The 13,599-nt window shown below is 33.6% G+C and overlaps 2 protein-coding genes across 2 annotated transcripts; one reads left to right on the top strand and one right to left on the bottom strand.

Moving 5' to 3' along the window:
• Positions 1–279: 279 nt before the first annotated feature.
• LOC111047845 (thioredoxin-like protein 4A) lies at positions 280–2,263 on the bottom strand. The gene is made up of 3 exons (XM_022333697.2): positions 1,968–2,263; positions 1,358–1,494; positions 280–643 (listed from the first exon to the last, which is right to left on the bottom strand). Exons 1-3 carry the CDS (start codon positions 2,043–2,045, stop codon positions 430–432), a joined length of 429 nt encoding a protein of 142 aa, XP_022189389.1. The 5' UTR covers positions 2,046–2,263; the 3' UTR covers positions 280–429.
• A 201-nt stretch (positions 2,264–2,464) lies between these two features.
• LOC111047849 (toll-interacting protein) lies at positions 2,465–11,848 on the top strand. The gene is made up of 6 exons (XM_022333701.2): positions 2,465–2,617; positions 3,264–3,428; positions 4,945–5,078; positions 6,585–6,786; positions 9,261–9,446; positions 11,035–11,848. Exons 1-6 carry the CDS (start codon positions 2,564–2,566, stop codon positions 11,143–11,145), a joined length of 852 nt encoding a protein of 283 aa, XP_022189393.1. The 5' UTR covers positions 2,465–2,563; the 3' UTR covers positions 11,146–11,848.
• The last annotated feature ends 1,751 nt before the right edge of the window (positions 11,849–13,599 follow it).

The following is a 13,599-nucleotide window of genomic DNA, read 5'->3' as shown; positions in this document are numbered from 1 at the left end:
ATGAATAATAATTGTCATTATACTTATGACACATTCAGATGTCATAAATTTTCGCCTCATATTCTAATAGTGAAGATCCATAATACTGTATGCCACATTACAAAAGTATCACTATTTCAAGTTATAATTATGTTTTATTCTTGAAGACGAGGGTCTGAGATCTGACTCTTGAGCGGAGTAATTTGGACAGCTGTAAGCATCAAATAATACAGTGAACACTATAGGATTAAATGAATTAGATCTTTCTTGGATTGGAGTCCAAAATGAATGCAAGTAGAATTCTCTTAATACTTTACTATTATTTACATCATACAGAGAAATAAAATTATCAAGACGAGAATCTAGTGTAGTATAGTTTGTGAAATATAAAATTGAAACACCTTTTACTTACAATAATGATAACACATTGATAGTCAAGTTCATAGTCACTTAATATCTGTATTTGGTGGAATAGTCTTTGGGCGACACAACAAGACCACGTCCTTTCCTGGCCCCCCTGTAGACGGTTTCAATGATGTCGATCATCTCCTGTTTGTCCTCCAATGCCCAGTTGATTTTGTTGTTGTTACCAGTTCCCAAATCAATCATGATGTGTTTGTTACGGAAAAAGAACATCACAGTGCAGGGGTCGTACAATTCGTACCTGGAAAAAGACGCATTTAATGAGATTTTGGAAGTGAGTTCAATTACAATAATTTTATACTTGATTTAGATTGTTATTGAAGTTAGAAACATGTTGGGTTTATTCATGGAATCTAAACATTAGATTCCTAAACAACGATTCCAGATAAATCGCGTTGTATTAACAGCTCTATTAGGGTTAAGCTACATGAGGCGATTTTTAGACGAGTCGGCAAGGCAGATTACTCTCCGATCCGCTGATTCCCGAACGTCAACCCAATCAGCCAATCCAGGGAGCTTCCAACCGTGCCGACTTGTCTGAAAAACGCCTTGTGTGGCTTGGCCTCTACACTGTACATTATTGATGTCTATATAATTTCGTCGACGACAGCACACAATAATATAAAGTGGTAGACTACAGAGGTGAAGTGACATTTCTAATGATTAAACTTTAAGCCAATACCACTTAAAGGGAATGATAAGCTATTAAGCAATTATATATTTAATACGAAGAGGCAGAACATATGAATCTCTCTGCCATGAAATATAAAAATAATTGTATTGCCTATTTTCCACCCCAACTTATCCTAACTTCCAGCATTTCTATATTTCTCTGAACAAAGGAAGTGAGCTATTTTTCAAAAATCTGTGTTTTTCCTTACTAAATCCCCAAAAAATCTTACTCTTAATGTCTGTGGCAAACCTGACCACTGAATGAAGAGTTGGTTTAACTTACATTTTATTGAAATCAGGTACTTTTGTTATGTCAACTAGATAGATGACCGCAAAATTCTTTACTTTTTCTGCGATACTGTACAGCACTTCATCCATTTTCATACATGTAGGATCCCAATCGTGACCAAATCTGATAACCTGAAAGAGACAATAAATTATTAAAGCATAACTATTTGGTAACAGAAACATTCAAACAAGTAAAAAGCAAGTCAAGCAGAAATTAATTTTAGATAAGAAATGCGGCAACTTACATTATAAACTAGAAATAAAATGAAACCTTGAAGAAAATTCAAATATTTTGGTTAAAGAGTTTGATCAAGCAAGTAGGCTAACTCATTTAGGCTAAATATAAATTGGGCTAAAGTTAAAAATGCGATATTCAAGCTTCAGCCTATATTATAAATTTAAATTGAATTGGATAATACAAGGAGCAATACATGAGTAAATCCATGAAGTCATTAGGTACCGTAAGCATATTAGCTTGATGTGTAAAAAAGCCTAGCTTTTAATCATTCACTTGAGAAATTATTAGATTATCACTTTTTTATCACAAGAATTACGTATTCATTAAATGATAAAAATATTAAAGATATATTTAGAATAACCCTTACCACAACACGATCTTCTTCAGATAAAATAGCTTGATCCACCTGCCAGCCGTTGTGTAAATGTCCCAACATATACGACATTTTAATTGGATTGTTTGTCTCTTCACTCTAAGAATAGAAAACTTTGAGTAATTAAAATTCACCAAAAATGCAAAGATTTGAAAATATTTGAGACAAAGTAGCTTTGTTTATTGTCAAAAGCAGGAAAAGAACAAGATCAAGAACAAACGTATTGTCTACGAGAAAATTAGGTTAGAAAGTTAGAAACTCTAGAAAAATCTCGAATGACAGAAACTAAAATATTCAGAAGGCAGAGAGCTGCATAATCATTTTTTCGAAAATAAATTGAGTTTTTTTATTTGACGAAAATTTTCTGAATCACATCAAAAACGGATTATCAACCTTTTCAATAAATTCAATAGTAATTACAATTTATTCATTTATTTACATTTCTTTTAATTCAAAAAACAATTTAAAAAACTGATTTTAAATATCAAGTCAGCACTGGCTGTCGTCTACACCTATTGTGCAACCATTGATAATACTTGTCAGTCAGTGTCAACGTAGATCGGTTTGTTATCAAATGCGAAATTGTTTCAATGATGGCTACAGCTACTTCATCCGATAAAATAAACGAAGAAAGAAGGAAGAGGGTAATTATAATTTCATAATTCATCCAACATCTACAGTTCTTTTAGGCTTTATTGTTAAAGCTATCAAGTCCATGTAAGGTTAACAATTTTAAAAATAGCAATCCTTACAAGACTTTTTTCAGACCTACAATAATTGTTTGTTTTTTTAAATTATAATTTATAAACAAAAATATCAGTGAATTTATGTGAGACCGAGTTCAAAAATTTACAGCAAATACTATTATAGGCTAACAATTATTACGTAACTCTTATTGCGGTATGCCCAATGTTCATCCATTAATCTTTGTTTTCTATTAATTTATCTGCTCTGCTTTACTTTATCAATAATGTCCATTTTTTATATTTGATAATGACTAAGATAGATTATGTGTTTACCTTTTCTAGATAGAATCTAAACTCCACGCAGGAGTAATTTAATTTTCTGTAACCTAACTTATTTCAAGTAGGTATATAGTATAGTGTAGTATTTGAAACTTGAGGTTGAGTCATTATTGTACAAGTATCATTTTTATATTTTTTATTCAAGTGTAAGTAGAGTATTCCAAAGGTGCAATTCCTTAGAGGCTAGAACGCCTATAAGGAATTGCACCTGAAGTGTAAACGCTGTAAACTGTAAATAATTGTAGGACCTATTTCTTTGCAACAGGTGTTTCTTGGAACTCTCCCTCCAGATTTCCTGAGAATATCAGAATCCACGCAACTGCAGCAAGAATCAGCTGACCAGCAAACAGCCATAGCTCTTCAACAGCAGATGTTTGGCAGTTCTCTTGTACAGAATCCAACTGGAAGGCTCAACATTACTGTTACCAATGTAAGTCCGTGCAATATGTTTATTTAGAGTATTTCTTAGGCTCCTATCAGTGGGTCAATTGGCGGTCTTATCCACACTAGAAACAATAGGATCGGCTGTCAAGTTGGCGACCATAGTGAGAAACTAGGCGGGTCTTAAAAATCTGGTGTTCGGCCGCCAGTATCTGGTGACCCGGCTGGTGACCATGAAGTTCAATGACAATTGGTGTATTTTTGACATTTTGCAACCCACTGGTTGCCACGACTGGTTGTTCAATTTAAATTCATATCACTATATGCATAGAAGTTGCTAGCTATAAAATAGAATTATACAGTACCCTTTGAAACTAATAAAATAGAGTACAAATTATAACTACTAGTTTCAGTGATCACACCATCGTTAAGTTTTAAAAATAAATTTGGTGTGATCACCGAAACTAATAGTTATAATTTGTATTTTATTAGTTTCAAAGGGTACTGTATAATTATATTTTATAAATACAAGAAAGTAGCCATACATATTAAGAAGTTGCTATCTATTTCATGAAAAATATATTTGTAAGAAAATAACAGATTACTGCTGATTTCAGAATTCAGATCATGTCTTACACATGTAAGAAGTAAGTTACTGTTCTATTTATTTTATAAATCCCACTTAAAATGAGGCGTCTAGTTGACCGAGCGAAGTGAGGTCTAAGATTCAAGTCGACGGTTTGGCATTTCTCTTAATGTTTAAATGTTTATATGTTTTTATGTTGCGCATTTACGGCGAAACGCGGTAATAGATTTTCATGAAATTTAACAGGTATGTTCCTTTTTAAATTGCGCGTCGACGTATATACAACGTTTTTGGAAATTTTGCATTTCAAGGATAATATAGAAGGAAAAAGGAGCCTCCTTCATACGCCAATATTACCGTAAAAATCTGACTATAGAATTATTCATCATAAATCAGGTGTCTAGTGGACTATAATACTACCAGTTGAAAAACATTGAACATGTTGAAAATTTATCTTTCCATCAACGTTAGTACGTAGACAGTTGACTATAATACTACCCGTTCAAAAACATCGAACATCTTGAAAATTGTATCTTTCCATCAACGTCGTAGACAGTTGCAGCCAGACCTGATAACAGCGCTCACACTCACATTCCGGGAAGACACGTCACGCTACGATAGGACAGAAAACTCTATGTTTATCTAAGATTTTTTCTAGACATTTTAAATAGATAAATTATTTATTAATTTTTGAGAAAACATAACAACAGGTCAATGTAACTTACTGATCGCGAGGTCTACTGTTCACAGAACTACTAGTATATATTATTTCAATATTTTAGAATTTTGGATTTAGTAATCCAGAAGTTTCATTCCATGATCAGCACTACTGCCGGATAGATTTCGTCAAAAGTTGAATGTCTTGTTTTTGTTATAATCGATGGATAGATTTCGTCAAAGTTGAAATTTATTTTCTTTTGCATTAAAACTAATGAAACTTAGACTTAGCGAGATTTTTAATATATAATAATTTCTTCAGGCGAAACTTGTGAAAAACTATGGAATGACCAGGATGGATCCGTATGTGAGAATCCGAGTAGGCCATTGTGTCTACGAAACTCATACCGATCCTAATGGAGGCAAGAATCCAAGATGGAACAAAGTTATACAATGGTAAGTTCATATTTCTTTCATACATAAATTATTTCTTACAGTTATTCTCACATTTTTTTATAACTTTCTTCTACCACCTAGTCCTATCGTTCTCCTTCTTCTTTTCCTTCTCCTCCTCCTCCTTCTCCACCACCTCCTCATTCTCTCCCTCCACATTCTCCTTGTCATCCTCCCACACCTCTTCCTCCTTCTCCTCGTCCTTCTCCTTCTCCACCTCCTCCTCCTACTCCTCATCATTCTCTCCCTCCACATCCTCCTCGTCATCCTCCCACACCTCCTCCTCCTCCTTCCTTTCTTCACTGTAATTATAACGTGGACCCCACTATATTAAGGGCCGGTTTCCGAGCTCGGAATTTAGGTGAGTTCTTGACTTTAGACAGCTGGAGTCAGAAAAATGGCTTTCCAAAACGGAGCGGATGAATCTATTTTCTCATTTCCATAATTGGAAACGTTTTTCCTTGACGAAATGAAACTTGGGATTGTTTCATTCAACTATCAACTATGGGATTGCACTTTGGGGGCATGCAAGTGGATTTCACAGAATTCTCCTCCTACAGAAGAAAGTGATTCGTATAGTAACATCATCACCATAGCATTGTCGCCCGCTGTTCAGGAGGCTGGGAATACTCACTGTCTTCAGTCAATATGTTCTGAACTCCCTTGTACTTCTGAAAGGCCAACTTCACACACTCCAAGCAAGAGGCCAGATACACAACTATTCAACCAGAGGGCGAGACAACATTGACCTTCCCTACTCTAGATTGGCTAAGCTGCACACTTGCTACCCAATGCGCGCATCAAAAATCTACAATAGACTTCCACTGCATGTGCAGGAGCTTGAGGTGAGAGTGTTCAAGAAAGTGCTCCGAGAGAAGCTAATATTAACCTCCCTCTCTATTCTTTGAGTGAGGAGGAGATTGTATGTTTTGTCAGTCTCTTCGATCGGCCATCTTGAGATTAGTGTACATATTTGAACTTTTGTGTTTGTATTAATCGACAATGTCTATCCGGTATATACACTGGTCACAGACAGAAGAAAAATTGAATTGAATTGAAAAACATTCCTAAATAATTCAAAATAGATGAAACTTTACACTATTTTCTCTTTATTTTATGTTCAATTTTCTAGTTTTTTGAAATTTAATTTAAACGTGACTTTGACTACGACTACGCCCCGTTTTGGAAAGCCAATTTTCTGATTCCAGCTGTTTAAAGTCTAGAACTTGGCTAAATCCCGAGCTCGAAAACCGGCCCTAAATATTTTATAAAGATCTTTGACCAAGTTTTTATAAAAAAAATGAGTGTTGTGAAGTGATTGACATCTTGAAGATAAGTACAGAAGTGATTTCATTCTTGAAGTATTATCAGTGTAGTAAATATTAAATGTTGTGATTTACTTATCTTTAAGATAAGTGATTATATTCTTGAGGTAAATATCACTTTAGTAAATCATAAATTTCATGGTTTGTGACTTTGTAAATTGTTGTAAATGTGTTTTTTTTTTAGTTTGGTGCCTCCAGGCGTGATTAGCATGACGGTGGAGATCTACGACGAGTGTTCGTTCACGATGGACGAGCTGATCGCGTGGGCCGTGGTGCCGATCCCCACCTCGGTGCTGGCGGGCGAGACCCACGAGGACTGGTACCCGCTCACCGGCAAGCAGGGCGAGGGCCTCGAGGGCATGATCAACCTTGTGCTCAGCTATTCGGTCAGTTATCAAGTCCTGTAAATAGGTTTTTGGGAAATTTATATAATTATTCATCCGTAATGAAGAACGAAAACTTGAGGCTACATTACAATCAAAGTATAATTAGTACATTAATTACTGATTAAGTACCTACATTACAATGTAATAAAGGAAAGAACTGGCTTATACACTTACGGGATAGGAAATTCACGAATGACGCATCATCATGTCTGAACTACTGGACTGTTTAACTTGGATTTTTGCATATAGATTCTCAAATTTACCGAGGATCGTTAATGGCCTATTCTAAAATATTCAAGGTTTCAGCGGGTCAAGTTTTTAATTCAATGATTAACATTCTAAATCGTAATCATAAAACGTAATTGTAAATCATTCTTATTCATATAGATCAAATAAATCTTATATGATTACGAATACTCTTAATCTAATTATGAATACTCGTAATTCAACGAGTTGGGGCCAGACCATACCTAGCGGGTTTTGCAAGTTTCGCCAGTGCAGGCGGACGAATCTTCTGACGAGTCGGCGGCTCGGGCAATGCAATTTAGGGGATTGTTCACACTAGAGCAACTAAGTTATAGAACAGCAAGAAGATTTCTACAAAAAAATACACCCCTGGCACACTAGAGCAACTTAGTTGCAATAAATTTTCGAAGAATAGCTGTAACTAGAGGGCCTTCATTCCTTCTAAACACAAAATCTCCTTTGTTCTGTCCTCAGTATCAAGAAGGCTACTGCTCCAATAACTACTAGCAGTAGTTCACTGCTACAATCCGATATAAAGCTTAAATTTTGTCGTAGGAGAAAAAAATCAATTTTTTGAGATTCAGTATGAAAAGCAGAATGTGATAGCATTAAAAAAATCAAATATCTCAAATTTCATGTCCTAAATATTTGTGTTGGAGAAGATTTTTTCTACCATTGTTTTACGGCTCTAAACTTGCTGAGATGTGTTAATATCTACTAGGAGTGGAAGCGTGGTAATCGTGTTATTCATGCTTCACTGTAGTCACACTACAAAAAAGAACAGTTGCAGATGCAGTGTGCTCAGTAGATAGGAAACGCTTGTGTTCTGTTCCTCTTATAAAAAGTTGTTCTCACGAAAGTTGCTAGTGTGAATAGGCTCTAATGGAGCCAACAGTAGAGTCGTTTTTGGCCAGTACTATCCAGCGTGTGGAGGCTCCATTAAATTACATTGCCCCCGCCGCCGATTTGTCTGCCGCCAGTGAAAACGATGCAAATACCGCTACGTATGGTCTGGTCTTTACAGTTTAGAATCGATTTTCTTTCATATGTTCTACTTACAAATAGATATATTACGCTTTGCACAATCGATAAGGGTATGTACACACAAATAGCGATTAGATCGGTCTTGGGAGGATATAGATAAAAGTATCCATGTTCTATTTATAAAAATTATTTCTATATATGTACCCTTCTAAGATTGCTGGAACTCGGATTGCTCTATGAGTGCACTCACCCGAAGGAAGCAATTGGCTTTGTGGTAGCACTAAGATCCATGAGCCTGCTACTCTCGTTGTAAGGGACTGCTATCCACTTGAAGAGCTGACACCTCTAAATATAATTTATGAGTGAGAAAATCGCTCCCCGGTGGTTCGGAACCCACCTAAAGCAGTAGGTCCACTCATCATCACCCGTCTCATTACCCACGTACAAGTCTGGAGATCATGTGGGCATCATCCTACGGAAAACCTCAATTAACTTTCAATTTTGATATAGGACTATTTACACATTCATGGAACCATTCTACAGATGAAGGTCGTTCGCCAACGAAGTTGACTCGCTTCATCGTCCTTTTTCAGGATATTACAGGATATCATTGAAAGTGCATACATGTTAGAAAATAGTAAATTATAATTATTACGAATCGCATGTTTTGTGATCAGATTCCAGTCTGATATTTTGTAAGGTATTAGTAAGATACTAATACTAATTTAATCATTAATTGTGACCAACATAATATGATCATTGGTTTTATTGATATACAGTTGAATTGAAAATATGTTAATCAGGAAAAATCAGTTTGATGTTGTGAGGCTCTACTCTCTCCCATACTCCCAAGATGAATAAAATTACAAAGCTTTAATTAATGTAATTAACTAATTACAAAGCTATGGCCCGGTTGCACAAAAGCCTGTTGAATTTTAACCGTGACTAAATGCCACGAGATCTAATCAGAAAACCTTTTTTTAAAAAAGCCTTCTCTGATTGGTTCTTGTGGCATATGTTTGAAGCCATTGTTCTTTTGAAACCTTCTTTTCAAAAAAGCCTTTTCTGATTGATTCTCGTGGTATTTAATCATGATTGAAACCTAACACAACGTGTGTGTAACTGTGCCGAAGTATTTGAATTAAATGAAAGTTATGTTCATCATGAAAAATAATGCACTGTTATGTTTAAGAAAGGTAGTTGAATTAAATTATAATGTTTTTGATTGGTTTGTTAATTTGCAGAACGTGCCAGTGAACCCCTACTTCTACCCGACGCAGGGCGTGGCTCCGGTAATGATGGTTCCTTCTACGGCAACCGGCTCACTGTACGGCATCAGTCCCTATGCGCCTGTGCAGGTCTACACCCAACCAACACCAGCCTCTGCCTTGCAGACGGTCGCTCAGTACAACGAAACCGATTTCAAACAGGTCAGGCATTCATAAATATAATCTATTATTATAATTAAACATTACATTTTTGAAAATTTAGGCCCGGTTGCACAAAAACCCGTTAAATTTTTGTTAGGATTAAACGCCATGAGAACCTTCTTTTCTCTGATAGGTTCTTGTAACATTCAATCATGATTCAAAATGTAACAGGGTGGCCACCTACTGGGAAAACCGAGAGAACCTTGAATTCCTCATGATTTTACTAACCGGGGAAAATACCATGAATTCCTCATGAATTTTTTATAAATTTCAATTAATTTAGTAAAGTACAGTAACAATATACTCAAATAAAAAAACACTTGATGGCTAGCAACAATATAATTGGCATGTTTTTGAACTAGCCTACCGAACCAGAAAAAATATCTAAAAACATCGGCTATAGTACTGTACATTATGGCTCCATTAGTAAAAGTATGACTCAGAATACATTATAAATGTTCAAATGTATTGATAACTTTGACACTTTAGTCTATTTTTGTGAGGAATTTTTCGTTTTTTAACTACTCACTGAGTTTTGAAAATGGACCCTGTCCGAAAGCACTCCACACACATGAGTAGTTGGTTAAAAGAACGTACTAATTCCTCACAAAAATAGACTGTTGTGTCAAAAATTTTCAATATATTTGGAAAATTAAAATGCTATTCGCAATTCGTCATGGACGATCAAATTGAATATTTCCATAATAAATTCTTTATGAATGTATCTTGTTCCTCAAATACCTCGGATATTCTACGTGGAAAATTTGAAATTTTACTCTGGAAAACCGGGAATTACTCATGAATTTTTTATTTTAAAATGGGTGGTCACCCTGAACCGAGCCTCTATGTATTATCTGTGCATTCATAAACTCCTTTTAATCATATAGTGAACATGGAACTGGTCTGTAGAGTAGGCATTACAGTGAAATTTTGAGAATCTAGGGCGGGGATCAGAGTCGGCTTTGTTCACAATAACTTGTAGTTTCCAGTGATCATGTTATTTTTAGTTCAGTCACGAGATGGTGAAAAAATGCCGTTTGGTGAATTAATTCCGAACATGCTAAATTTTTCGTGCAACGATTCCGGAGTATTGGACAGCTTAAATACAAAAAGTTGACCTTCTAGCCCTGAAGCTTTTTAAGAAAAAAATGGCGTGTTCGGAGGTTTTTTCAGCAAAAAGTACCTGTCGACTGGACTTTTCGCCCTTGCTTGCTATAATTTAATTAGTACAAATTAAGTTGATTCGGAACTTGTTGACTAGTAGTCTTAGAGACATCTCTTCTGATTTTTCCAAGATAGTGAAGATGTTGAAAGAAATTTTACTCTCGACGTTTTCAAGATTATATAATTACTTCTTTCTTCAAGTTTTGTTCGGTGTTCCATTATTCTTCTATTAACCAATCGAAATTCAAAATAAGGATTATATAGTTTTTCTTAAATTTGAAAAGTGAAAATTTTTGATAGTGAAGTTATTCATTTATTCATAATGAACTAGAGTCGATGATTCATTGCTATGTTGATGATTCTTGGATACTGTTATTCAATGCATAATCCATTGATTTATTTTGTGTTCTATTTGATTTTACAGATAGAAGAAATGTTCCCCAACATGGATAAGGAAGTTATAAAATCGGTCTACGAAGCGAACCGGTTCAACAAGAACGCAGCAGTCAACTCCTTACTCCAAATGGCTGAGTAAAATTTCTCTTTACATCCAAGCTGCTTGGAAATTTTAAATTTCCAATTTATTAATTTTTTATCAATTGTAACTTTCAGCCTGAATGATTTATTTTGTAAATTATGCTACTCGATTTACTTTTATTGAAGTATAGCCTAACTGTGACTTTTCATTAACATGAGAACCATTTTCTTTTTTCATTGATTTTAATCGTTATATTTCGAAATCGAGTTTCTATCTGAAATTGATAAGATATTATTAAAACCATAGGGTATAATGTTTATCTTTTCATCAAAGGTGTTACGTTTTTAATGTATAAGATTGACCAATGCCTAACGATTTCTAACACTCAACAATAATGTATGTTGTTAAGATACATAAAATATATAAGATAAACATTGTTCGTAATGTTGATGAATTTTCATGTTACTTTCATTCTTTTTCTTTAATTTATCGTGTTATCAAAACAGTTTCCTGTTACAATATGTGCCAATAACATCTCTGATTATATTTTATATTAATGGATAAATGGTAGTTGATAGATTATTTTATAAGTGTTAATTTTTTGCAAATCAAGAAATATTTGAGTGCAACGATTGAGTTTATTAAATTGTTAGTTTATGTTTTAAGCTATTTTGTTCACGTAAATTCTTGAACCCTTCACTATGAATCTTTATTCAAACAACAAATGTTTATTTTAAAAGCTTTCAATGAATGGTAAATTGAAAATATATCGGCTGTTTCTACTATTCATCATTAGAGATGCTAAGTGCTAGGACTGAATATTTTTATTTTTTTTATTTGCCATATCTAAGTATCTTCTATTCTTAACTATAATATTCAACGAAAACTTTTCTAAAATACAGAACATTACAATATAGATTGAAACTCATGAGAATTGCACATTCTAGCCTCTTTACATATCTGACGTGATAAACTCGTCACAATGATTAGGCTACATAACAAAAATTGAATTTACAAAGGAATTCAGTTTAATCATGATTAGATGTGATACATAGTTAGTACCTTATTAATTCTTTGTTATAGATTTCAATTCTATGAGACGTTGTGATTTTATTTGTTTGACGGTTGTGTGTTGAATGCTATTAGTGGTTTTGATTTTGGAATTGGTGCAGTTAAAAATTGTTTTATACCTTTTTTTTTTTGGTGAATTGGAAATATTGAATAGAAAGTCTTAAATTCTATAATAATTATTATTATATATTGTTTGTCAGTTTTTTTTAGCTAAAACAACAATGATGAACTACTGTAGTTGTTCTCTTGATTAAAAACAAGTTTTTCTAAATATTGAAATGAAATTTGATAAAAAATGACATAAAATAACAACAAAATATTGCATTCTAATGGAATACCATTCATTGTTCTAAATCTTCAAAAATTGTTGTTGTCTTCAAATGTTTTTGCTAATTTATAATATAATTTGCAATTTTTTAATGAAGAATTTATTAGTTTGTAATCACTGTATTAAAAATACTGGCCACATATCACTGAATGATATTCTCACAATTAAAAAATTGCACTCATGCAAATTCAGCGTTAATAGATGTTAGTTTCTGCATTTCTGTAGATTCAATCAAGTTAATGTTTTTTATAGCAACAACTTTAGAAAACGATTTTTTTGAAAAAGTTTATGGAAACTTGGTAATTTATTGTCATATTGCACCATAATTGAAACCACACAGAATAAACTTATTTTGCTTGATAATTCAGTATTAGTGAAATTATTATTAGTAACATGATCTTATCTGTTTAGTTTTTGTATTTGATATTGTTAGAGCAACTTCAATATTTACTTTGAGAGAAAATAGTTCTGCTGCTTAAATTCAGTGCTCTATTTATAAATGTTTTATAATACTGTAGTAACATTGATGTAATCAGTGTTATATAGCATGAAATAAAATTGAAATATTACTAAATATGTTAATTTTTTTTTCTTTTATCAAGCTCACCGTGACCAGATCCACTGCCCCTGGTACACCACAAAATGGAAAACACAAACATGCTTATGCTCCCAAACAAACTAATGCTCTCTTCTATTCTACAATTAGTGAGAACATATTAATTTATTTTATGTTCATGTCCTTATGGAATATTAACAAAGCGTTAATATTTACAATTTCCCAATCAACGCAAAGGCATTTTTGGATAGATCCCGTAATGAGCACATACATAACTTATTTTAATAAGATAGTTATACCAAACTAAGTTAATTGTCGATAATATAATACAAATAATAATCTTACCCACCAATAATGAATTAACTTCCTCATTCTCTATAATGGGATATAATATGTTTTCAAAAGAATAAAGTAGCTCATATATTTACTTTGCTCCTCCATTTTAACTTTTATATTACTTTCCTTGCCCTATTAGGTAAGGAAAGTATTGCTTTTCTAAAAAAAAAATTAAGGTACCCCAATTTCTATAAGTTTCAAGATCCCCTGAGTCCAAAAA

Source organism: Nilaparvata lugens, chromosome 12, assembly GCF_014356525.2.
Source record: "Nilaparvata lugens isolate BPH chromosome 12, ASM1435652v1, whole genome shotgun sequence".
Lineage (NCBI taxonomy): Eukaryota > Metazoa > Arthropoda > Insecta > Hemiptera > Delphacidae > Nilaparvata > Nilaparvata lugens.
Note: the sequence above shows the minus strand (reverse complement) of the source record. Positions and strands in the feature narration are given on the sequence as shown.

What these genes read in the sequence shown, in the direction of transcription:
- LOC111047845 (XM_022333697.2), bottom strand. Translation starts at nt 2,045, where the DNA reads ATGTCGTATATGTTGGGACATTTACACAACGGCTGGCAGGTGGATCAA. An exon ending in CTGAAGAAGATCGTGTTGTG is followed by an intron (nt 1,495 to 1,967) that starts GTAAGGGTTATT and finishes TGTCTCTTTCAG; the next exon opens with GTTATCAGATTTGGTCACGA. An exon ending in GTACCTGATTTCAATAAAAT is followed by an intron (nt 644 to 1,357) that starts GTAAGTTAAACC and finishes GTCTTTTTCCAG; the next exon opens with GTACGAATTGTACGACCCCT.
- LOC111047849 (XM_022333701.2), top strand. Translation starts at nt 2,564, where the DNA reads ATGATGGCTACAGCTACTTCATCCGATAAAATAAACGAAGAAAGAAGG. An exon ending in TGGAACAAAGTTATACAATG is followed by an intron (nt 5,079 to 6,584) that starts GTAAGTTCATAT and finishes TTTTTTTTTTAG; the next exon opens with TTTGGTGCCTCCAGGCGTGA. An exon ending in ACGAAACCGATTTCAAACAG is followed by an intron (nt 9,447 to 11,034) that starts GTCAGGCATTCA and finishes TTGATTTTACAG; the next exon opens with ATAGAAGAAATGTTCCCCAA.